At 37.6% G+C, this 26,498-nt stretch overlaps 1 protein-coding gene across 1 annotated transcript in view; it reads left to right on the plus strand.

Moving 5' to 3' along the window:
- LOC127666350 (vomeronasal type-2 receptor 116-like) overlaps positions 1-26,498 on the plus strand; it is a 52,352-nt gene that overhangs the window by 19,627 nt on the left and 6,227 nt on the right. Inside the window, exons 2-5 of the mRNA XM_052159194.1 lie at positions 5,782-6,061; positions 10,638-11,444; positions 12,157-12,384; positions 12,884-13,007. Of these exons, the coding sequence (XP_052015154.1) occupies positions 5,782-6,061; positions 10,638-11,444; positions 12,157-12,384; positions 12,884-13,007 (1,439 nt within the window). The remainder of the gene's footprint in view (positions 1-5,781; positions 6,062-10,637; positions 11,445-12,156; positions 12,385-12,883; positions 13,008-26,498) is intronic.

The following is a 26,498-nucleotide window of genomic DNA, read 5'->3' on the forward strand; positions in this document are numbered from 1 at the left end:
TTGTTTTTCCGGTATGTTTGTGTAACCAGGACTTGCTGATGTTGAAGAGTTTGGTTCAGACGCTGCCATATTGCCTAGATTTCTGTTAGTAGCATTCCTGTGTTTGCCCTTTGCCATCTTGTTATTTCTGGCGTTAGTTGGTCTTGTCTCTGGCTGGTATTTGTGCCTCCTGTGAGGCTGTAGGGCTATTTCTGCAAAACTGGATGGCTGGGTTTCCCCTGTTGCAGATTGTTGATGTGCTGTCCTCCTCTTGGGTGCCCTTGGAGCCCTAGTGTGCCTTGTCCCAGGTTGTCTGTATGAACCAAGAAGTGCCCGTTTGCTCCTTCAGTGAATGCTGAAGGGTGTATGCTATGGGACCTTTTCCAAGTGCTGGTCACTCTGCTGGACAGCCGATCTCCCAACCAGGTTGGTACACACAAGGCTAGCCTAGCTGCTGAGTCTAGGCAAAAGCCTGGCAGGCCAAGGCCCAAGCAAAGTTCCTCTCAGGCTATGACTGTTAATTGGTTCTGTCAGGTGGCCAGGATGGTGGAGTGTGTGCACGCGGGCTCCCTGAAAGTGCAGAAAGAGTCTGTTAGGCTAACAACCTTCTGGTCGGGTTGGCACACAGATGGCCCACGGAGCAGCCCAGGGCCTGGGGTCATTCCAAGGCCTGTCTGGCTTAGAACCCCCTATGTTAGCCTCGGGCTATGACTCTTAGCTGACTTTGCCTACTAGAACTCTCTGGTGTCTCGTAGTCAAAATGGCGGTGTGCTTGCCAGGCTGGGCAAACAACCTCTTGGCCGGGTTTGCACACCGATGCTCCCCCAACAGCTCTGGGTCTGGGTGCAGGCCAATGCCCGTCGGGCCTTGGCCCCGCAATGTTGTCCTTGGGTTATATTTGAGTACCTCAGTCTGTTTGATTTCTCTGGCGCCCGAGATCCAAGATTGCAGAGAGACTCTTGTAACTGACTGGCGGGAGGCAGAGTTCTGATGTAGCTTCTGGGGGTGAAAGGTGCTGTAAACCTGCCACCACTTGCAGCCTGGCTGACCAGTGAAGGTCAGTGGTACCGGGCGCAAGGCCTGCCTGGACCCTGTTACCTTGGTTCCACTGCTGATAGCCCTTCAACTGGACCTGCTGCTGCTGCTGCTGCCACTGCTGCCCCCACCTTTCATTTACTTCTTTTACTTTGACTTTCAATTCTTCTTTCTCCTCCTCCTTGTCCTCCTCCTCCTGACCTGTGTTTCTTGTATGCATCAGGATAATGGATCTAATTTATGTATCCCGTCAGATAGCCTGCATCTTCTTATTGGTCATTTGAGTCAAATGATATTGAAAGATATTAATGACCAATAACTGTTAGTTCCTGTCACTTTCATGTTAGTGTTCTCTTTCCCTCCCTCTCTTCTCTCTTTCATTCCTCTGTCTCTCCCTCCCTCTCTCTTTCACCCTCTCCCTCTCTCCCTCTCCCTCCCGCCCCCCCCCCTCTCTGGGGGCCATGTGTGTGGAAGGGGGCTCTGTGTCTGTGTGCATGTGTGTGTGTGTGTGTGTGTATGTGTGTGTATCCATTGCATGTGTGTGTGCATGTGCTTGTGCATGTGCGTGTGTGTTTATGTTTTTTATGTTTTGTTTTTTCTGTGAGATTAATTACTTGTGTTTTCTCAGGTGTAGTTATCCTCATTGTGTTAGTATTTTCCTTCTAGTATCTCTGTAAAGAGAGATTAGTAGACAGATATTGCTTAAATTTGGTTTTGTCAAAGAATATCTTTGTTTCTCCATCTATGGTGATTAAAAGTTTTGCTAAGTATAGTAGACTGGGCTGAAATATCTGGTGTTTGCAGTCTCTGTTGAAAAACCAGGTACAATAGCTATGCCCTTATATGTTACTTGACCATTTTCACTTGCAGCTTCTAATATTTTTTCTTCATTCCATACACTTAGTGTTTTGATTATTATGAGGTGAGAAGATTTTCTTTTCAGGTCCAAATATTTGGTGTTCTATAAGCTTCCTTCATTTTTCTAACCATCTATTTCTTTATTTCAGTCTTTGTCAGATAACCATATTACCACCACACTTAATTTAAAACATTTTGATCATTTGTACAAAGTCAAAAACTTGTTAGTACTACAAATCCTAAGTTTTACTCTTTATATTTAGCTAAATATTGTGTGGAATGATTTTATTTGTCCACTCATTTTAAGCATCTAGCAATAGATGAAATATTTTTAATATTCTCCTTTTTTATTATATGTCTGTGGGCTGTGTCAATCATCTCATCAGAGGAATCTCATTCTGAGACCAGCAGCAGCTGGACTCACTTGGCCCTGGGTTTTGTGCTTGTTTCAGAACATGTAACCAAGGGACCACAATCAGGGGGTCACAGGTATTCTGCCACTTAGTCCACCATTGAAAATTTTACCCAGGCAAATAGAGCATCATCAGCATCTTAAACTCAGTCAATAGATTTAATTTACCCACCCCCAATCCCCTCACACTCAGTAAGGTTTACATAATCCCTGACCTTATGTAATAATGATCATAAGCTAGTTTACCAAGGATTGTCTGATGCTGGCTGTTTTTACTGAGCTGTAACACTTAAAGAGGGCTTTCTCTCCTTAAGCACTCATGGTTGGCCCTTTGGACCCACCTACTTGGCCATACTTATATCAGTTTACAGATCCCCAGCTTAATAGTGTGAGCCCACTGACATTGCCAACATTACTGCAGCCTTAGAAACCAAGACACTAGGGACCCGAGCCCGCACCATCTGTATGAAATGCTCTAGTCCTCTTCTACAAGCTGTCACAGTCCTTTGGCCTTTCTGGCTGGACTTGAGTTCAGAGAATCCCATTAGTCTTGCAATATGCTTCACATCTCCAACCAGGTGTGCATTGGAAGTTCACACTTTGAAAGAGAAGCAGACCACAAACCCCACTATTCCACACTTTTCCTAGTTCTCCACAAGTCATTTGTAACTGCAACATCTGGACATCCTGAATGCCAAGGCAAAAGGCAAAACTATAGATGCCTTTTATTTTCAAAGACTAGTTACTAATTGTGTAAATGTTATTTGTGATATGCGTTTGATTATGGCATGTTTATGGCAATAGTAATATAAAATTCCAGGAAGTATAAAATATCACATTTTTCAGACAGTCCATGCAAACAACCTGTGCCATTAGAGTGTACCTGGAAAAGTAGGCATACAATAATACTAGCCATTGCTTGCTATTCACAGACAAAGTAGATCATCAGAATTTTATTTTGTGACAAATTTGAGTATTAGAAGAAAACAATTTGAATTTATTTTAATGTTGTATTGAAGAATACAGTCAATATACTGGATCAATATTCTACATGTATGGGTGTTCACAAACTCAGTACCCTAGAAGAAATATTGTTTTCTCCAATTTGTAGTCAGTTTACTACACTTCTCAGTTTAATTAGCATTTTGTTGTATTTGGTTTTACAAATTAGAACTCATATATGTCAGTATGTCTCATGACTTACCTAATCAGAAATGTCCATGACTAAGAAAAGACTTTTTCATTGTCACTTTAATTAGTAACTAGAACTTGATATTTGTTAATAGATGGAAGCAGGGGTAGACTACTGTAGGTATTTCACCCATTTATATTTTGAGAACTTCTATAGGTTTGATTTAGTGGTCACAGAATGCTTGTGAATTGAATGATAAAATTTCAGTTTGGCAATATCTGTATATGATATGCATTTTATGAGTTTAAATTATTCATAGTGTGTATCCTCTTGGAGATACTCTCTCTTTTATATCTAAAACATGATATGAATGCTTTTGACAAATACTCTCTCACACCAAATGCATAGTGCTATCAGGGACAGAATTTTGTATATTGTGTATTCATGGTTTCTTCTCTCCTGAAAAAAACATTTTTATAACCCATTTAATGTAATTTGTGCTTCTGACATTTTTTTGCATATGGTTACTGGAAGTGGACATTTTTTGGACCACTAGGAACCATGTCCTTCCAGAAAACTGACACTTCTTCTAGCACTTATCAGTTTCAAATATTCATTCATTTTTATTCATTTTCTTAGATCAAGAAAGGGATTTGAGTCTACATATTTTTGCTCTTTATACATATTATATTTCCAGAACAGAGCAAATTTGTGAAAATAAATAAGACCAAAGAAACACAGGTAATGCAAGAAAAGAAGAAAATATGAAAAATTTAGTATTTTCTTAAGATTATAAATAAATGATGACCCCTAACTTAGGACCTTAAAATTTAATGGTGCATTCAAGTTTTAAAATGCCATATTATTTTCATGATTGGAAGCAGAAGAATATATGGTATCTTAAAAAGGAGATAATCTTTAGCTAAACTATATTTGCCATAAGTCAAAGCTCAGAACTGGTTAGTAAATGGTCAGCAAATAAATGAGGAAGTATGAAGAGTGGTCATGTTACAAAAAAATTTAGAAAAATGTAAACCACTAAGTGTCAAAGATTTGATATAGAAACTTTAAATACAAAATAAATGAACAAAATGAGCTCACAGAAACTACTGGTATGACTGCATAAGAAAAACAAATACAAGTTATAAACTCTACTTGGAAGACAAAGATCTATGCAATTTAAGATATTAATGTCACAAAAAGTAACAACACTGATTAAATTGAAGAATTCAAATATAATACTGAAGTCAACATGCATCAATAAAATCCAATACAATATGGCAAGACACTATGAAACATTGCAGATTTGGGTATTTCTTAGTAAAAAATAAGGGAATAGCACACTAAAGAATCTTGTTAGTCAAACATGAGAATCACAAAATTATAAAGTACATATATTTAATACAGAAGTAAATTGGGCTAATAAGTTTTAATGAGTAAATAGTTACAAAGCAATAAAATAGTACACAAGAGAAATAAAAAGCTGAAGCATTCAAAAAAAATTAAAAGGATACACCCTATTAGACACGATTGTGTAAACAAATAAGAAATTTATATCAAATGATGTATATTCTGTGAAAATATGTAGGATAAAAATGTACAGATTAAAGTTGAGTAATTAAAGAAGTAACAAATCATTATTAACTAGGAGGAAGGAACAGGAATCACAGCCAATTCTAAGATGTTCATATGATTGAATAATGGTGAAATGCATCATTATAAATCTAAAGATCTAAGAAGATAAAAAGACTCTCTCCTTATAAGAAGCAATTGTTGTTATAATCAACAGCATACCACCAAACAGTGCACAATATCAAATTGAGTAGGAAGAGGAAAAAATGCACATAAAATGGAAAGACTAAAAATAATGAAGCCATTTTTCTAAATCCAAAACATTTTTCAGAGCTAGTGACACAAAGAAATATATTTGCCTATTTAATGTACTCACAATAGACCACATCCTTGGCCAGTCCTTCTTCTGAATAAAAGAAATATCACAGTCTAAGTAGCAAATTTATACCCCTGTATTTTCCATGTATATTAAGTATTAGAGTTCCAAGATAATGGAAGGAGCAAATTCACTGTCTTTTGGGATATGCTTCTCACCATGTTGACAGATATGTTAATAAAATCGAATAAAAGTTAAAAATTAAAGAATCAAAATTTAGTAAAAATCTATCAAAAACATTTTTAAAATCCTTATATAATCACACAGAAATTATATCCCAATACATCACAATAGCAGAGCTTATCTCACCATAGCATTGGTTCAAGGAAAGAAGCATTAAATATATAAACAATATTGGTGTCACTTAATATTATGTTCAAACTATAGTCTATAATGATCCTTTTCTTCTGTGTTCAGGTTGACAACTAAGAATATCCACTTGATTTTGACGCTTTATTTTGCCCTTGAAGAAATCAATATGAACCCTCATATACTACCCAACATTTCACTGCTTGTTAAAATTGAATGTAGTCTGCTGGATGATTGGAGAATAAACAGTTTATCTTCTAAAAGAGAAGAATATATTCCTAACTACTACTGTATAAATCAGAGAAGATATTTAATTGTACTTACAGGTCCAATGTGGTTATCATCTGTCATACTTGGGCCACTCCTGTACATATCTAAGAGGCCAGAGGTAAGGTTGAAGAAGCTGATATTAATGAAACATTGATTCTTTTCATTCTGGGTAAAAGGAACATTCATTTGCCTGATCAAATTGTCTTCTTGTAAGCTTACTACTAAATATGCTCACACTTTCCAGTTCTTATCTCTGCCTGGGTGGATCTACTCACCTGTTCTGGCTCCAAATCCTCCCTAAAGTCAATGATAACATGTGGCTTTTCTCTGATTCTCACTGGTTTGCTTTGCTTGGCCTAACTGGCAATTTGCTTTAATCTCCTTTCATTCTGGCTACAACAGCCTCTACTGACCTGCATTGAACTGCATGAATTCTCAAAATAACTCAATTACATTGCATTGCATTCTTTGCACTGACTCTCAAAAGACTGGCTCAATTCCGTGCATTGAACTCAACTAACTAGAACTCAGAGATCTGCAAGCCTCTATTTCCTGAGTCCTGGTATTAAAAATGTGAGCTATCATACCTTCAACTGAAATTCTATACCAGAAAATTGCTTTATACTAGGCTGACATTGAACTAAGAGATATGCTTGCATCTGTCTCCTAGGATCAAAGGGATGCCTGCATCCCAGCAGGATAAAATAGGCCTATGCGGTCTTTAAATATGATGCCTTAAGTGTGGTCATGTTGCTGGACTAAATTCCTCTACAGTTTTGATTTTCTAATCCAAAGATTCATTGAAAGTGAGCAAATGTATTTGTCTATTTTCTTTCTTTTTTATTTGATATTTTCTTTATTTGCATTCCAAATGTTATCCCATTTCTTGGATTCCCCCTTCAAAGCCCCACTACCCCATTCCCTCCCCCTAACCCCTCACACCCCCACCCCACACCCTGCCACCCCCTCATCCCCCACACCCGCTTAACAACCCACTCACTCCTGCTTTCCTGCTTTCCTGCTTTCCTGTCCTGGCATTCCCCTATGCTGGGGCATCGAGCCTTCTCAGGACCAAGGGCTTCTGCTACATATGGCAGGGGTCCCTCAATGTATACTCTTTGATTTGGGGTTTAATCCCTGGGAGCACTGGGGGTACTAGTTGATTCATATTATTTCTCCTATGGGGCTGCAAGGTCCTTCAGCTCCTTCAGACCTTTCTCTAGCTCCTCCATTGGGGATCTTGTGTTCAGTCCAATGGTTGGTGGAGAGAATCCACCTCTGTATTTTCCAGCTACTGGCAGAGCCTCTCAGGAGATAGCTATGTCACGTTCCTGTCAGCAAGCACTTCTTGGCATGCACAATAGTGTCCGAGTTTGGTGACTGTATATGGGATTGATCACCAGATGGGCAGTCTCTGGATGGTCTTTCCTTCAGTCTCTGCTCCACACTTGGTCTCTGTATCTCCTCCCATGGGCATTGTGTTCCCCTTTCTAAGAAGGACCAACGTATCCATATTTTGCTCTTCCTTCTTCTTGAGTTTCATTTTGTTTGTGAGTTTTATCTTGGGTATTTCAAACTTCTGGGATAATAGCCACTTATCAATGAGTGCATACCATGTGTGTTCATTTGTGATTGTGTGGCCTCACTCAGGATGATATTTTCTAGTTCCATCCATATGCCTAAGAGTTTCATGAAATCATGATTTTTAAAAGCTGAGTAGTTCTCCATTTTATAAATATTCCACATTTTCTGTATCCATTTCTCTGTTGAGGGACATCTGGGTTTGTTTCCAGCTTCTGGTCATTATAAATAAGGCTGCTATGAACATCGTGGGGCATGTGTCTTTATTACATGTTGGAGAATCCTCTGTGTATATCCTCTATGCCCAGGAGTGATATAGCTGGGTCCTCAGGTAATACAATGTCCAGATTTCTGAGGAATCACCAAAATGATTTCCAGTGTGGTTGTACTAGCTTGCAAGCCCATCAGCAGTGGAGGAGTTGTCCTCTTTCTCCACATCTGCACCAACACCTGCTGTCACCTGAGATTTTAATCTTAGTCATTCTGACTAGTGTGAGGTGGAATTTCAGGATGGTTCTACATTTCACTGACTAAAGGATGTTGAACATTTCTTTAGGTCCTACTCAGTCATTGGGTATTACTCAGTTGAGAAATCTTTGTTTAGCTCTATATCCCATATTTTTCATGAAATATATTATTCATTTACATTTCAAATGTTATACCCCTTTCTAGTTTCCCCCTTCCCTGAAAACCCCCAACCCATCCTACCACCCCCTGCCTCCAAAAATGTGCCCCTCCACCCAACCGACTTCCACACACACACCTTTGATTTCCCCATACTGGGGTATCTATTGAGGCTTCACAGGACCAAGGACCTCTCCCCACTGATGCCCAACAAGGCATCCCTCTGCCACTCTTTTGGCTGGAACTATGTGTACCCCTTAGTTGATGGCTTAGTCCCTTGGAGCCCTGGGGCATCTGGTTGGCCGACATCATAGTTCTTCCCATGGGGCTGCAAACCCGACCATCTCCTCCAGTCCACCCTCCAACTCCTCCACTGGGAACCCTGCACTCAGTCCAATGATTGGCTGCTAGCATCTGGCAGTGTATCTGTAAGGCTCTGGCAGGGCCCCTCTAGAGACAATCACAATAGGCTCCTTTTGGTATGCACTTTTTGTCATCTATAGGAGTTTTGGTATTTGGTGACTGCTTATAGGATGAATCCCCAGGAAAAACAGTCTCTGGGTTGCCTTTCCTTCAGTCTCTGCTCTACACTTTATCTCCATATTTACTCCTGTGAATATTTTGTTACCCCTTCTCAGAAGAAATGAAGCAGCCACTCTTTGGTCTTCCTTCTTCTTAAGCTTCCTGTGATCTGTGACTTGTAACTGAGATTTGGGGCTAATATCCACTTATCAGTGAGTGCATACTATGTGTGTTCTTTTGTGGCTGGGTTAACTCACTCTGGATTACACTTTCTAGTTCCACCCATTTGCCTAAGAATTTCATAAATTCATTGTTTTTAATAGCTGAATAGTACTCCATTGTGTATATATACCACATTTTCTGTAAACATTCCTATGTGGAAGGACAACTGGGTTCTTTACAGCTTCTGGCTATTATAAATAAGGCTACTATGCACATAGTGGATCATGTGTCCTTATTATATGTTGGAGCATCTTCGGGGTATATGCCCAGGAGTGGTATACTGGATCCTCACGTAGTACTATGTGCAGTTTTCTGAGGAACCAACAAACTGATTTCCAGAGTGATTTTATTAGCTTGCAATCCCACCAGCAATTGAGAAGTGTTCCTCTTTCTCAACATCCTCTCATGCATCTGCTGTCCCCTGAGTTTTTCATCTTAACCATTCTGACTGGTGTGAGGTGGAATCTCAGGGTTTGTTTGATTTGCATTTCCCTGATAACTAAGAATGCTGAACATTTCTTTATGTGCTTCAGAGCCATTCAAGTTCTTTCAGTTGAAAATTCCCTGTTTGGCTCTGTACACTATTTTTTAATTACTCTCTGGAATCTACCTTCTTGAGTTCTTTGTATACAATGGATATTAGCCTTCTATCAGATGTAGGATTGGTAAAGATCTTTTCCCAATCTGTTGGTTGCTATTTTGTCCTATTGACAGGATACTTTGCCTTACAGAAGCTGTGCCATTTTATGATGTCCCATTTGTCAATTCTTAATCTTAGAGCTTAAGCTATTGGTGTTCTGTTCAGGAAATTTTTCCCCTGTTCCCACGTGCTCTTCCCCACTATCTTTTCTATTAGTTCCACTATATCTGGTTTTATGTTGAGGTACTTGATCTACTTGGACTTGAGCTTTGTACAAGGAGAAAAGAATGGATCTATTTGTATTCTTCTGCATGCAAACTACCAGCTGAACCAGCACAATTTGTTGAAAAGGCTATCTTTTTTCTACTGGACGGTTTAAGCTCCTTTGTCAAAGATCAAGTGACCATAGCATAGGTGTGTGGTTTAATTTCTGGGTTTTTAATTCCATTCCTTTGGTCTACCTGCCACTGTACTAATACCATGCAGTTTTTATCACTATTGTTCTGTAATATATCTTGAGGTCCACGATGTTGATTTCCTCAAAAGTTCTTTTATTATTGAGCATAGTTCTTGCTATCCTGAGTTTTTTGTTATTTCAAATGAATTTAAGAATTGCTCTTTCTAACTCTATGAAGGGTTGATTTGGAATTTTGATGGGGATTGCATAGAATCTGTATAGTGCTTTCAGCAAGATCGCCATTTTTACTATATTAATCCTGCCAATCCTTGAAGATGGAAGATCTTTCCATCTTCTGAGGTCTTCTTTGATTTCTTTCTTCAGACACTTGAAGTTTTTGTCATACAGATATTTCACTTATTTGGTTAGAGTCACATCTATTTTCATGGATAGAATTCAGAGCATACGTACTCAGTCATTTAGAGGCACATGCCATTTCTTTAGCATGAATAGGCCTAAAGTGCAACAGAAATTTGATGTGCTTTACTAGAACACTTAGTTTTTTTCTGGACTTTAGAAAATACAAGAAATCATATACCATTTTAACAATGTATGTATGTCCAAACTTGCTAACACTCCCAAGTTTTGTTTATCATGCTTTGTCTTAGACTAGCCCTTATGTTATTTCTCATGTTCTATGGCTTACAGCTTTTCTATGGGCCATTTCACCCTCTCTTGAATAGCCAAGAACTGTTTCCATATCTTTACCAGATGGCTTCTAAGGACACATCTCTGGCAGGGGCCATGGTATCTTTGGTTGTCCATTTAAGCTGGAACTGGGTAGGAGCAATTGTTTCAGATGATGACCCAGGATATCAATTTATCTTGGAGTTGAGAAGAGAAATGCAAAGGAATCATGTGTGTTTAGCCTTTGTGAGTATTATCAATAACGATGAAAAGTTATTCCTGAAAAGTTCAAATATCTATTACAACCAGATCACGATGTCATCAGCAAAAGTTGTGATAATTTATGGAGACAAAGACTCTCATTTACAGCTGAACTTTAGATTATGGAATTTAATAAACATCCAAAGAATCTGGGTCACTACCTCACAGTGGGATATGATAATAAATGATGGAAAATTCCTCCTTACTTCCTTCTATGGGACTCTCACTTTTTCACATCACTATTCTGAATTATCTGGTTTTAAAACATTTATCCAGACAGCACACCCTTCCAATTACAGTAATGAAATTTCCCTTGCTAGATTATGGTGGATGTATTTTAATTGCTCTTTGTCATCATTTAATTGTAAGAATTTGCATAATTGTTCAACCAAAAAACTACTAAACTGGTTATTCAAACACCATTTTGAAATGTCTTTGAGTAGCACTAGTCATGACCTATATAATTCTGTGTATGCTGTGGCTCATGCACTTCAACAGATGCTTCTGCAACAAGCAGAATCATGGCAAATGGATAATGGAAAAGAATGGGAATTTGACTCTTGGCAGGTAATATGTATACCACTGTGTATCACATAGTGTCATAGATATAATTTTTCTAATGACTCCTATAGCTTCTAAGTATTCTAAGATCCATTCTCTCAAATACAGGAATTTCTGTATTCCTAAATTCCATATCATGTAAACTTTTTTGTTTGTTAAACTCTACTCCAGCCAACACTGAAACACATTCATATTTTCATAATCTAAATTAATGCTAGTTTCCATAATATTTCAAACAGAAATGTGTCTCATATCTTTAATATTAGAAACAAAATAGAGTCCTTTCTCATGAAATTCTTATTGGCAACAAGAAGCTGACTGACCTTTTAAATGATCAAGAAATTGTTAAATTTTGTAATGAATAGAGCCCAAATAACAGGAAAATCCTGCCACAGTATATTCCTCACTAAGGACTTTAATTTCGTATTTGGTTATCAGATAATACTATACAGAAAATGAGGTGAAGAATGTTTAACTACTCCCAGATATAGCAATCAGCTGTGCATTTATTAAGGGATTAACTTCAAGGAGAAACACGCGTTCAGGAATTATAGCATTATTGTACATATATGTGGTATTTTTCCCTTGGCTATCAGTCTACTTGTAATGAAGAGACATTTTTAGGAAAAATGAATAAAAATCAAAGTCAGACTAAACTTTACATTATCTTTCCTAATCTGTAGGCCTAGTTAAATCTAAACTAACAGATATTTTTCAGATGGTCTCTTTCCTGAAAAACACCCACTTTAAAAACCCCATTGGAGAAAAAGTGAATCTCAATCATGAAGAAGAACTGGATATAGAGTATGACATTCACCACACTATAGATTTTTTGCCAAATCTTGGACTTAAAGTGAAAATAGGAACATTCTCCAAAAATCTGCCACATGGTCAGCAATTGTATATGTTGAAAGAAATGATAGAGTGGAACACAGACCATCGACAGGTTTGTTGGATTTACTTGTAAAATACTACATGCAACATGAATACCTGAAATCTGAAGGTTTACTTGACCATTTTCATAGAATACAGCATTTTATAATAATTTATTTACAAACTTATTCCCTATATACTTAGGCTTGCTTTTAGAATAATTTACTTCCAATAGGACATCTACATATCTATCTATCCATCAAGCAATCTATCTATCTATCTATCTTCTTATCTATGATTGATAGATGTAGATATTATATATATATAAACAAATGAACACATGTATAGATAAGTCATAATACAATTATATAATTCAAAACAGTTATATAACTCACAATACAATTATAATTTTTGATAACAAAATAGAATGAAATATTTCTTCTTAATTTAATGTGTTGAGAAAACATTTTTTTCAGCTTTTTATTTGGAGGTTTTCCCTTTTTTTAAGTCACTGTAACTACTTCCAGGTAGGTAAATGTTTTTATGTATAATTTGCTTGTGATTTTCCTCAGTCTCCAACCTCAATATGCAGTACTCCTTGCAGTCCAGGATTCAGAAAATCCCCTCAGCAGGGAAAGCCTATATGCTGTTTTGATTGTATACCCTGCCCAGAGAGTGAAATTTCCAACATGACAAGTAAGTACATAACTTACCAAAAGTTTATTCAGATTGATTAATTTCATTTTTTACATAGTTCTTAGTGAGACATTACCACAATTGCGAAGTTAAGACTCAACATAAAATAAAATGAATCAAGAATTCTGACCATTGATATAAAACACTACCAAATCCTGAACTACATTTTGACTCATTATTCTGAAAACATTGTATCTAATAGTTTCTTTGGGAAACATTACTATAGAACTTCTCTTCAGTCAATTCAACAGGATGTAATATAGCATTATGGACACCTAATTTTACTCTTTTTTAAGACATATGAGCTGCAAATTCTTATAACAAATACACTATAAGCTTTAGGAAAAAGTACAAATTCTCAGAGATGCTGAACCCTGTTTCAAAAGCATGCATTTTACAGTGTGTTCTATCATAGACCAGGCTATAATTTCATAAATTGTATTTTTGTTTGTATTCAATCCATAGATAAATTTAGAAAGTAGAATAGAATTTTAAATCAAAAATTTAGAATAAAAAAAAATTTGGATTTTTCCTGTTTTTTTAAATTTTTATTAGATATATTTTAATTTAAATTTCAAATGTTGTCTGCTTTCCTGCCCTCCCCCAAATCCCATAACCCATCTCCCCTCCCTCTGTTCCCCAATCAACCCACTCCCACTTCCCTATCCTGGTATTCCCCTATACTGTTGCATAGAGCCTTCCCAGGACCAAGGACCTCTCCACCTTTTGATGTCCAGCAAGGCCATCCTCTGCTGCCTATGCATCTGGAGCCATGAGTAACTACATGTGTACCCTTTGGTTGATGGTTTAGTCACCGGGAACTCTGGAGTTACTGGTTGGTTCAAATTGTTGTTCCTCCTATGGTGCTGCAAACCCCTTCAGCTCCTTGGGTCCTTTCTCTAGCTCCTCCATTGGAGACCCTGTGCTCAGTTCAATGGCTGGCCGAGAGTGCCTCCCTCTGTATTTGTCATGCACTAGCAGAGCCTCCCAAGTGAATGCTATATCAGGCTCCAGTCAATAATTTTGAAAATAAGCAGGGACATAAACTTTTCATATTGTTTAAAAGAAGATACCTTCTTTGTGACAATTGTCTATGATCCTTTGATACTGATACCATTATTACTGCACCAGTTTATTAAAAGATAGAAGTATTTCTCTGCAGTTATAACACATATGTAATTAATAAATATACACTTTCATTTAATCTGCAGCCCAACATCCATTGTTTCATATAATTTAAATTTGAGATGTGTATAGAGTTCAGAGACAAACCATTGAAACGTTAAGCATACTGTGAAAAATGCAAAGTGAATAGTAGGTTAAAACCAGCTGCATGGAATATTCTATAGAAAATAAATTAAACCTTACTGTTTCTATCTTGTGCTGGAGAGGATCCTCTGTCACAAGGGTCCATACTCAGGTGACACAGGGAGATAGCTAGGCTCTCAGGAGTGCAGACAGACACATGAGTGCAGCTGGAGAGGATTCTCTGCTACAGGACTCCATTCCTAGGTGCTGTATAGAGAGCTAGCCTCCAAGGAGAGTGGGACATGATTGTGAGTGCAGGTAGGAATACCCCTGAGGCTCAGAGTAACCTTCCCAGAACCCTCAGGACACAAGAACCCAGGGGCAGCCTGAGTGGGAGACTTCCTGTTTCTGTCTGAGCCTAGAGATGATCCCTAGCCAGAGAAATTAGACAACAAAAACAAGTCAAGATGATACAAAATGAAATGAAGAAGTTAAAATATCACTATTTACAGATGATATGATAGTATACTTAAATGGCCCCAAAATTCCAACAGAGACTCTTAAACCTGATAAACAACTTCAGCAAAGTGGCTGGGTATAAAATGAACTCAAACAAATCAGTGGCCTTCCTGTACTCAAAGGATAAAAAGATTGAGAAAATATTATAGAAACAACTCCCTTCACAACAGTAAAAAATAATATAAAATACCTGGGTGTGACTCTAATAAAGAAGTGAAAGATCTGTATGATAAGAACTTCTAGTCTCTGAAGAAAGAAATCGAAGGCCTCAGAAGTTGGAAAGATCTCCCATGCACATGGATTAGCAGAATCAATATGGTAAAAATTGCCATCTTGCCTAAAGAAATCTACAGATTCAATGCAATCCCCATCAAAATTCCTACTTAGTTTTTTTTTATAGAGTTACAAAAAACAATTCTCAAATTCATTTGGAATAATAAAAATACCCAGGATATAGAAAACTCTTCTCAACAATAAAAGAACTTCTGGTGGAATCACCATCCCTGACCTCAAGCTGTACTACAAAGCAATAGTGATTAAAAACTGCATGGTATTGATACAATGGCAGGCAGGTAGATCAATGGGATAGAATTGAAGACCCAGAAATGAAACAACATACCTTTGGTCACTTGATCTTTGACAAAAGAGCTAAAAACATCCAGGAAAAGAAGATAGCCTGTTCAGTAGATGGTGCTGGTTTAACTGGTGGTTTGCATGCAGAAGAATGCAAATCAATCCATTCTTATCTCCTTAAACACAGCTCAAGTCCAAGTGGATCAAGGACCTCGACATAAAACCAGATACACTGAAGCCAATAGAAAAGAAAGTGGGGAAGAGCATCAAGCACTGGGCACAGGGAAAAATTTCCAGAACAGAACACCAATAGCTTATTCTCTAAAATCAAAAATTGAGAAATGGAACCTCATAAAATGGTAAAGCTTCTATGAGGCAAAGGAAACTGTCAATAGGACAAAATGGCAACCTACAAATTGGAAAATGATCTTTACCAACCCTTTATCGTATAGAGGGCTAGTATCTAATACATACAAAGAACTCAAGAAGTTAGACTCCAGAGAACCTAATAACCCTATTTAAAAATGGGGTAGAGAGCTAAACAAAGAATATTCAACTGAGAAATATCAGGTGCTGAGAAGCACCTAAAAAGTGTTCAACATTTTTAGTCATCAGGGAAATATTAATTAAAACAACCCTGAGATTCCACCTCACATCAGTCAGAATGTCTAAGATCAAAAACTCAAATGACAGCAGGTATTGGCAAAGATGTGGAGAAAGAGGTACATTCCTACACTGCTGATTGGTTTGCAAGCTGGTACAACCACTCTGGTACAACTTTGGTGGTTCCTCAGAAAATTGGGCATAGTACAACTGTAGTACCCTGCTATATGACTCCTGGGCATATACCCAGAGGATTCTCAAACATGTAATAAGGAAATATGCTTCACTATGTTCATAGCAGCCCTCTTTAAAATAGCCAGAAGCTTGAAAGAACCCAGGTGTCCCTCCACGGTGGAATGGATAGAAAAAATGTGGTATATTTACACAAGGGAATAAACCTAAGCTATTAAAAACAATGAAGTCATGAAATTCTTAGGCAAATGGATATAACTAGAAAATATCATCCTGAGTGAGGTAACCCAATCACAAAAGAACACACATAGTATGCACTCACTGATTAGTGGCTATTAACCAAGAAGCATGGAATATCCAAGATACAATTCACAGACCAAATGAAGCTCAAGAAGGAAGAGCAAAGTGTGGATACTCTGGTCCTTCTTTGAAGGGGGAACAAATTACCCATGGGAGGAGATACAAAGATCAAATGTGGATTGGAGACTAAAGTAAAGACCATCCAGAGACTGCCCTACCTAGGGATCCATCATATATACAGTTACAAAACCCAGACACTATTGTTGATGCCAACAACTGCTTACTGATAGGAGCCTGATATTGCTCTCTCCCTAGAGGCTCTGCCAGTGCATGACAAATACAGAGGGGGATGTTCTCAGCCAACTATTTACCTGAGCACAGTGTCCCCAATGGAGGATCTAAAGAAAGTACTGAAGGAGCTGAAGTGGTTTGCAGGCCAATAGGAGGAACAATAGTAATCACCCAGTACCCCCAGAGTTCCCAGGGACTAAACCACCAATCAAAGAGTATATATGGAGGGATCCATGGCTCCAGTTGCATATACAGAAGAGGAAGGCCTTGTTGGACATCAAAGGGAGGGGAGGTCTTTGATCATGTGAAGGCTAGATACCCCAGTATAAAGGAATGCCAGGACAGGGAGGCAGGTGTGGGTGGATTGGTGAACAGGAGGATGGCGGAGCAGTTTAGGGGGTGGGGTTCAGGGAGGAAACCAAGAAAGGGGACAACATTTGAAAGTAAATAATGAATATATATAATAAAAAGAAAATAAATTGAAGAAAAATATGTTTTAAATATACTGAATTTTGAATAATTGAAATCAATGATACCTAAGAAATTTTAAAATTTACTTGCTGCTATTTGTATATTAAAAACTTGAAAATAAAATATTTTATAACAAATAATTATAAATGTCTTTAAAAATAAAATATTTGAATAATTTTCCCAAAAGGTTAAATGGCACTGTTTAGAAAAATATCAGAAAACATGATTAATTATAAATGAACATACATTCCTGAACTGAATTAATGATAACATTGCTTTCAGTTTTGTGCTATTGTCTATCAATCATTGAAACAGATTTGAAGATATCATAGTATATGTTACATGATATCGGTGGAAAAAAATTCAACCCATTATCTTGTGTTTAATTTTGTGTCTACATCTTCAAGAGATAGAAAAACTCTCTTTAAAGCTGCTTTTAAATAATCTTTTATTTTTAGAAACATACTAAGATTAGATTAGCATCATATTAACACTCAGAAATATTTTGACTTCTTCTTTAATTTCTTTTTTATTTGATGTTTTATTTATTTATATTGTAAATGTTACCCTCTTTCCCAGGTCCCTCTTAAAATCCCCTATCCCCTCCCCTCCCCTGCTTCTGTGAGTGTGTTTCCCCATCTCTCTACCCACTCCTGCCTCTCCATCCTCAAATTCCCCTACACTAGGGCATTGAGCCTCCACAGAACCAAGGTCCTTTCTTCCCTTTGATGGCCAACCAAGGCCATTCTCTGCTTCATATATGGCTGGAGTCATGGGTCTCTCCCATGTGTACTTCTTGGTTGGTGGTTTAGTCCCTGGGAGATCTGGATGGCCTTGTTGGTTGATGTTGTTTTTGCTATGGATTGCAAACCCCTTCAGGTCTTTCAGTCCTTTCTCTAACTCCTCCATTGGTGACCTCGTACTCAGTCTGATAGTCGGCTATAAGCATCCACTTCTTTATTTGTCAGGCTCCACCAGAGCCTCTCAGGAGGCAGCTATATCAGTCTCCCGTCAGCAAGTACTTCCTGGCATCCACAATAAGGTCTGGGTTTGCATCCCTATTCTGTCAAGCTTCCTGATATCCCATTCCCAAAGTCCCTTTCCCTATTCCTCTTCCCTTGTCATCTGAGAAGTTGGACTCCCACACCCATATCCCCTCACCCTGGTACTCTCTGCAGTGCTAGTCTTATCCTTCTCAACTGAGAGCAGACAGGGCAATCCAAGTAGAAGAACCTATTCCAAAGAATGTCAGCAGCAATAGGGATAACCCCTGCTCCAGAAATTCAGGACCTACATGAAGACCACACTGCAAATCTGCTATATATGTGCTGGAGTCCTAAATTTGGATCATGTATACCCTTTGGTTGATGGTTCAGTCACTGAGAGCCCTCAGTGGTCCAGGTTAGTTGACACTCTTGGTTCCTGTGGAGTTCATATACTCTTCAGGGCCCTCTATCTTTCCCACAACTCTTCTATGAAAGTGTCCAACTTTCAGCCTATGTTTGGACATGGGTCTGTCTGAATCAGCTGCTGTGAGGAGCTTCTCAGATGGCTAACATACTAGGCACCTGTCTGCAAGCATAACAGTTTCATTAATAGAATCAGGGATTGGTGCTTGCCCATGGGATGGGTCTTAAGTTGGGCCTGTTATTCACTGGCCATTCTCTCAGTCTTTGCTCCATCTTTGTCCCAATGTTTTGTAGACAGGGAAAACTTTGTATCATAAGTTTTGGCATGGCTTGGTATCTTTATCCTTCCACTGGGATTCCTATGTGGCTATGGAAAGTGGCTTCTTCAGGTTCATTCCCCTCTTTTGTGAGTCTCAGGTAAATCACCATCATTGATCATTGGTTGCCTTCCCAAAGATCTTTTCCAAATTTGTAGGATGTCATTTTATCATATTAGCAGTCTCCTTTGCCTTATAGCTTTTATTTCATGAGGTTCCATTTATCAATTCTTTATCTTAGAGCCTGGGCTATTGGTGTTTTATTCAGGATGTTGTATCCTATACCAATGAGTTCAAGATTATTTCCCACTTTGTTTTCTATTATATTTGGTGTGTCCAGTTTTACATTGAGGCCTTTGATCCACTTGAACTTGAGTTTTTTGCAGGGTCATAGATATGGATTTATTTGTACTATACCACATACAGATATCCAGTTAGACAAGCACCATTTTCTTTGAAATCCATTTCTTTTTTCATTGTATGGTTTTCCCTTCTTTGTAAATAATATAAAGTCCATGGCTGTATCAGTATATTTCTGGGACTTCAATTCATTTTCATTAATAGCCCTATCTGGTCCTATATCAATGCCATGCAGTTTTCATTACTATTGCTTTGTATCTTGAAATAAGGGATGGGAATACCTTCAGAAGTTCTTTTATTATTCGGGATTGTTTTATGTATCCTGTTTTTATTTTGTTTTAGCATATGAAGTTGAGCTTTTCTCTGTCAAGATCTGTAAAGAACTGTTATAAATTTGTTGACATCAAATTAAAACTGTAAATTGACTTTTGTAAGATGATCATTTTTACTATGTTAATCCTACTGATACACAAGCTTGGGAGATATGTTATATTATTTGTGGATATTGTGAGAGCCATTGTTTCCCTAATTTTTTCTCAACCTAGTCATCATTTGTAATAAAGATGGCTTTTTAAAAAAATTGTTAGCAGATTTTGTATCCATCCACTTTACTGAATATTTTTATCAGCTATTCGAGTTCTCTGATAGAATTTTTGTGGTTGATTATATTTATGTATACTGTTCTAACATCTGCAAATAATGAGAATTTGATTTTTCCTTTTCCAATTATTATCCCTGTGATCTCCTTTAGTTGTCTTATTACTCTAGCTAGAACTTCAAGTACTATATTGATTTTAGTGAAATTGTTAGTTTTTCTCCATTTAATTTGATGTTGGCTCATGGCTTGCTGTATATTTCTGTGATTATGTTTGGGTATGAGCCTTATATCCATGATCTCTCTAAGATTCCAATGTGAATTTTAAAATGTTGGATTTTTGCCAATGGCTCTTTCAACATGTAATGAGAGGTTCACATTTTTTCTTTCCATCTTCTAAAAATATTTTTCCATTTCTTTCTTCAGAGACTGGTAGTTCTTGTCATATAGATCTTTCACTTGCTTAGAGTCATACCAAAGTATTTTATATTATTTGTCACAATTGTGAAGGATGTTATTTCCCTAATTTCACTCTCAGTTTCTTTATTCTTTGAGTAAAGGAAGGTCACTAATTTGTTTGAGTTAATTTTATACCCAGCCATTTGACTGAAGTTGTTTATCAGGTTTAAGAGTCTCTGTTGAACTTTTGAGGGTCACTTAAGTAAACTATCATATCATCTGCAAATAGTGATATTTTGACTTCTTCCTTTCCAATTTGTATCCCTTTGACCTCTTTTTGTTATCTAATTGCTCTGACCAGGAATTTAAGTACTATATTGAATAGTTAGGGAGAGAGTGGGCAGCCATGTCTAGTCCATGATTTTAGTAGGATTGCTTCAAGTTTCTCGCTATTTAGTTTGATGTTCGCTACTGGTTTTCTATATATTGCTTTTACTATGTTTAGGTATGGGACTTAAGTTCCTGATCTTTCCAAGACTTTTACCATAAAGGGTGCTGGATTTTTCACATGCTTTCTCAGAATCTAATGAAATGATCATATGGTTTATTTTATATAATGTATTACATTAATAGATTTCTGTATGATGAAACATCCCTGCATCCCTGTGATGAAGCCTACATTTTCATGATGAATGACCATTTTGATGTGTTCTTGGATTTGGTTTGCAAGAATTTTATTGAGTAATTTTGCATCAAAATTCATAAGGGAATTTGGTCTGCAGTTCTCTTTCTTTGTTTAGGAACCAGAGTAATTGTGGCTTCATAGAACGAAATGGGTAGTATTCCTTCCATTTCTAATTTGTAGAATAGTTTGAAGAGTATTAGTATTAGGTCTTCTTTGAAACTCTGATAGAACTCTGCACTAAACCCATCTGGTTCTAGGTTTTTTTGTTTGGGAGACTATTAATGACTGCTTCTATTTCATTAGGAGTTATGGGAGTGTTTAGATCATTTATCTGATCCTGATTTAACTTTGGTACCTGCTATCTGTCTAGGAAATTCTCCATTTCATTCAGATTTTCCAGTTTGGTTGAGTATAGGCTTTTGTAGTAGGATTTGATGATTTTTTGGATTTCCTCAGTTTCTGTTGTTATGTCTCCTTTTTTATGTGTGATTTTGTTAATTTAGATACTGTCTCTGTGCCCTCTGGTTAGTCTGGTTAACGGTTTATCTATCTTGTTGATTATCTCAATGAACCAGCTCCTGATTTGGGTGATTCTTCATATATTTATTTTTGTTTCTACTGGTTGATTTCAGGCCTTAGTTTGATTATTTCCTACCTTCTAATCCTCTTGAGTGTATTTGCTTCTTTTTGTTCTAGAGTTTTCCAATGTGCTGTCATACTGCTAGTGTATGCTCTCTCCGGTTTCTTTTTTGGAGGCCCTCAGAGCACTAAGTTTTCCTCTTAGCACTGTTTTCATTGTGTTCCATTTCACTGTGTTCCATAACATTTGGGTATGTTATGTCTTCATTTTCGTTAAATTCTAAAAAGGCTTTAATTTCTTTCTTTATTTTTTCCTTGACCAATTTATCATTGAGTAGAGTGTTGTTCAGATTTCACATGTATGTGCACTTTGTATTGTTTCTTTTGTTACTGAAGACCAGCCTTAGTTCAGGGTGATCTTTCTGATAGAATGCATGGGATTATTTCAATTTTCTTGTAGGTGTTGAGGCCTGTTTGTTCCACCGATTATATGGTTAATTTTGGAGAATGTACCATGAGATGCTGAGAAGAATTTATATTCATTCGAATTAGGATAAAATGTTTTATAGATATCTGTTAAAACCATTTGGTACATAACGTCTGATAGTTTCACTGTTTCTCTGTTTAGTTTCTATTTCCATGACCTGTCCTTTGATGAGAGTGGGGTGTTGAAGTCTCCCACTATTATTGTGTGAGGTGCAATGTGTGCTTTTAAGCTTTAATATAGTTCTTATTATGAATATGTGTTGCATTTGGAGCATAGATGTTCAAAACTGAGAGTTCTTCTTGGTAGATGTTTGCTTTGATGAGTATGAAGTCCTTTATATTTTTTAATAACTTTATGTTGAAAGTCAATTTTATTTGATATTAGAATGACAACTCCAGCTTGTTTCTTGGGACAATTTGCTTGGAAATTTGTTTTTAAGCTTTTTACTTGGAGATAGTGTCTGTCTTTGTCACTAAGGTGGATTTCTTGTATTCAGCAAAATGGTGGGACCTGTTTGCATATCCAGTCAGTTAGTTCATGCCTTTTAATTGGGGAATTGAGTCCATTGATATTAAGATATATTAAGAAAAACTGATTGTTCCTTTCTTTTATTTTTGTTGTTGGAGGTAGAATTATGATTATATGGCTATCATTTTTTGGTATGCTAAAAGAACATTATTTTCTTGCTTTTTCTAAGGTGTAGTTTCCTTCCTTCTGTTGGAGTTTTCTATCAATTATCATTTATAGGGCTGGATTTGGGAGAAGATATTGTATAAATTTGTTTTAGTCATGGAATATCTTGGTTTCTCCATCTATGATGATTGATAGTTTTGCTGGGTATAGTAGTCTGAGCTGGCATATGTGTTCTCTTAGGGTCTGTATGAGGTCTGCCCAGGATCTTCTAGCTTTCATCATCTCTGGTGAAAAGTCTGGTGTAATCCTTATAGGACTGCCTTTATATGTTACTTGACATTTTTCCCTTATTGCTTTTAATACACTTTCTTTTTTTTTTTTTTGTATACGTTTGGTATTTTGACTATTATGTGATGGGAAGAATTTCTTTTCTAGTCCAATCTCTTTGGAGTTCTGGAGGTCTCTGGTGTATTTATGGATATCTCTTTCTGCAGGGAAATTTTCTTCTCTAATTTTGCTGAAGATATTTACTGGCTGTTTCTTTTTTTCATTTTTATTTTTATTTATTTATATTTTTTATTTACATTGCAAATGATTTCCCCTTTTTTGGGTCCCCACTCCCCACAAGTCCCATAAGCCCTCTTCCGTCCCCTTATTCTTCCATCTACCCCTTCCCATTTCACTGTTCTGGAATTCCCCTATACTCTTGCACTGAGTCTTTCCAGAACCAGGGGCCACTCCTCCATTCTTTTTGGATATCATTTAATGTGTGGATTATGTCCTGGGTATTCAAAGTTTCTAGGCTAATATCCACTTATCAGTGAGTGCATACCATGATTGATCTTTTGAGACTGGGTTACCTCACTTAGTATGATGTTCTCCAGCTCCATCCATTTGTCTAAGAACTTCATGAATTCATTGTTTCTAATGGTGAATAGTACTCCTTTGTGTAAATATACCACATTTTTTGTATCCATTCCTCCGTTGAAGGACATCTAGGTTCTTTCCAGCTTCTGGCTATTACAAATAGGGCTGCTATGAACATAGTGGAGCATGTGTCCTTATTGCATGCTGAAGAATCTTCTGGATATATGCCCAGTAGTGGTATAACAGGGTCCTCAGGAAGTGACATGCCCAGTTTTCTGAGGAACCGCCAGACTGATTTCCAAAGTGGTTGCACCATCTTGCAATCCCACCAGCAGTGGATTGGAGTGTTTCTCTTTCTCCACATCCTCGCCAACACCTGCTGTCTCCTGAGTTTTTGACCTTAGCCATTCTGACTGGTGTGAGGTGAAATCTCAGGGTTGTTTTGATTTGCATTTCCCTAATGATTAATGATGTTGAACATTTCTTAAGGAGTTTCTCAGCTCTCCGGAGTTCTTCATGTGAAAATTCTTTGTTTAGCTCTATACCCCACTTTTTAATGGGGTTATTTGGATCTCTGGGTTCTACTTTCTTGAGTTCTTTAAGGCTGCCCCCTCTCTCCATATCTTTTCAATATAGTTCTTGAAGTCCTAGCTAGAGCAATTAGACAACAGAAGGAAGTCAAATGGATACAAATTGGAAAGGAAGAAGTCAAATTATCACTATTTGCAGATGATATGATCGTATACTTAAGTGACCCTAAAAACTCTACCAGAGAACTCCTACAGCAGATAAACAACTTCAACAAAGTGGCTGGCTACAAAATCAACGCAAGCAAATCAGTAGCCTTTATATATTCAAAGGATAAGCAGACTGAGAAAGAAATTAGGGAAATGACCCCCTTCACAATAGCTACAAACAATATAAAGTATCTTGGGGTGACTCTAACCAAACAAGTGAAAGACCTATATGACAAGAACTTCAGATCTCTGAAGAAGGAAATTGAAGAAGATCTCAGAAAATGGAAAAACCTTCCATGCTCGTGGATTGGCAGGATTAATATAGTTAAAATGGCCATCTTGCCAAAGGCAATCTACAGATTCAATGCTATTCCCATAGAAATCCCAACCCAGTTCTTCATAGAGCTAGAAAGAGCAATTCTCAAATGTATCTGGAATAACAAAAAACCCAGGATAGCTAAAACTATTCTCAACAGTAAAAGAACTTCAGGGGGATTCAATATCCCAGACTTTAAACTCTACTACAGAGCAATAGTGATAAAAACTGCATGGTATTGGTACAACATCAGGCAAGCAGATCAATGGAATAGGATTGAAGACCCAGAAATGAACCAACACACCTATGGTCACTTGGTCTTCTACAAAGGGGCTGAAAGCATCCAGTGGAAAAAAGATAGTCTTTTCAACAAATGGTGCTGGTTCAATTGGAGGTCAGCATGCAGAAGAATGTGCATCGATCCATTCTTATCTCCTTGTACCAAGCTCAACTCCAAATGGATCAAGGACCTCCACATAAAACCTGACACACTGAAACTAATTGAAAAAAACTGGGGAAGACCCTGGAGGACATGGGCACAAGGGAAAAGTTCCTGAATAGAATACCAATAGCTTATGCTCTAAGATGAAGAATTGACAAATGGGACCTCATAAAACTACAAAGTTTCTGTAAGGCAAAGGACACCATCAAAAGGACAAAACGTCAACCAACAGACTGGGAAAGAATCTTCACCAACCCTAAATCCGACAGAGGGCTAATATCTAATATATACTGGCTGTTTCATTTGGGCATCTTCACTCACATCTCTTTTTTTTTCATTTTTTGTAAGATATTTGCTTTGTTTACATTTCAAATGTTATCCCCTTTCTTTGTTATCTCTCAAAAAACCCAATCCATCCCCTCCCACTTTCCTGACCTGTCATTCTTCACTCACTTCTATACCTATTATCCTTACATTTGATCTTCTTATTGTGCTGGATTTCCTGGGTGTTTTGTGTTAGGAGCTTTTTGCATTTTGCATTTTCTCTGACTGTTGTGTCAATGTTTACTATGGTATCTTCTACACCTGATATTCTCTCTTCTATATCTTTTATTTTGTTGGTGATGCTTGCATCTATGACTCCTGATCTCTTTCCTAGTTTTTCTATTCCAGAGTTGTCTCATTTTGTGATTTCTTTATTGTTTCTAGTTCCATATTTAGATCCTGGATAATTTTGTTCAATTCTTTCACCTGTTTGTTTGTGTTTTCCTGTAACTCCTTAAGGAATTTTTGTTTTCTCTTTATTGGCTTCTACCTGTTTATGTGTGTTCTGCTGTATTTCTTTGATGGAGTTATTTATATCCTTCTTAAAGTCCTCTATCAGCATTGTGAGGTGTGATTTTAAATCCAAATCTTGCTTTTCTGATGTGCTGGGTTATTCAGGACTTGCTGTGGTGGGACAGCTGAGTTCTTATGATGTTAAGTAGCCTTGGTTTCTGTTGATATGTTTCTTGCACTTGCCTTTTCACCATTGGGTTATCTCTGTTGTTAGTTGGTCTTGCTGTCTCTGGCTGGAACTTGTCCCTCCTGTGGGCCTGTAAGCCTGTGTCTACACTCCTGGGAGACCAGCTCTCATCTGGTTCAACCTGCATACAGAAGGCTGTGGAACAATCCCAGCTTCCAGGTTCAGACAGAGACCGAAAGGATCCTGTCCCAACTGCTCCACTGTTCCTGAACCCTGTGTGCTTCTAGCCTGTCTGTCTTTGGACAGTCATTGGAGATAATGTTTAAAGCTCATCTCCAAGCGGGGAGTGGGAGCACTCCTGGGAGGTCAGCTCTCTCCTCGTGGAACCTGTGCACAAAGGACTGTGCACAAACCCCCGACACCTTAGTGCAGATGGAGACAAGAAGGATGCTGCTCCAGCTGCTCCACTGTTCCTGTCCCCTTTGTTTTTCTAGCTGGTCCTGC

Source organism: Apodemus sylvaticus, chromosome 1 (genome assembly GCF_947179515.1).
Source record: "Apodemus sylvaticus chromosome 1, mApoSyl1.1, whole genome shotgun sequence".
In the NCBI taxonomy this organism is placed as follows: domain Eukaryota; kingdom Metazoa; phylum Chordata; class Mammalia; order Rodentia; family Muridae; genus Apodemus; species Apodemus sylvaticus.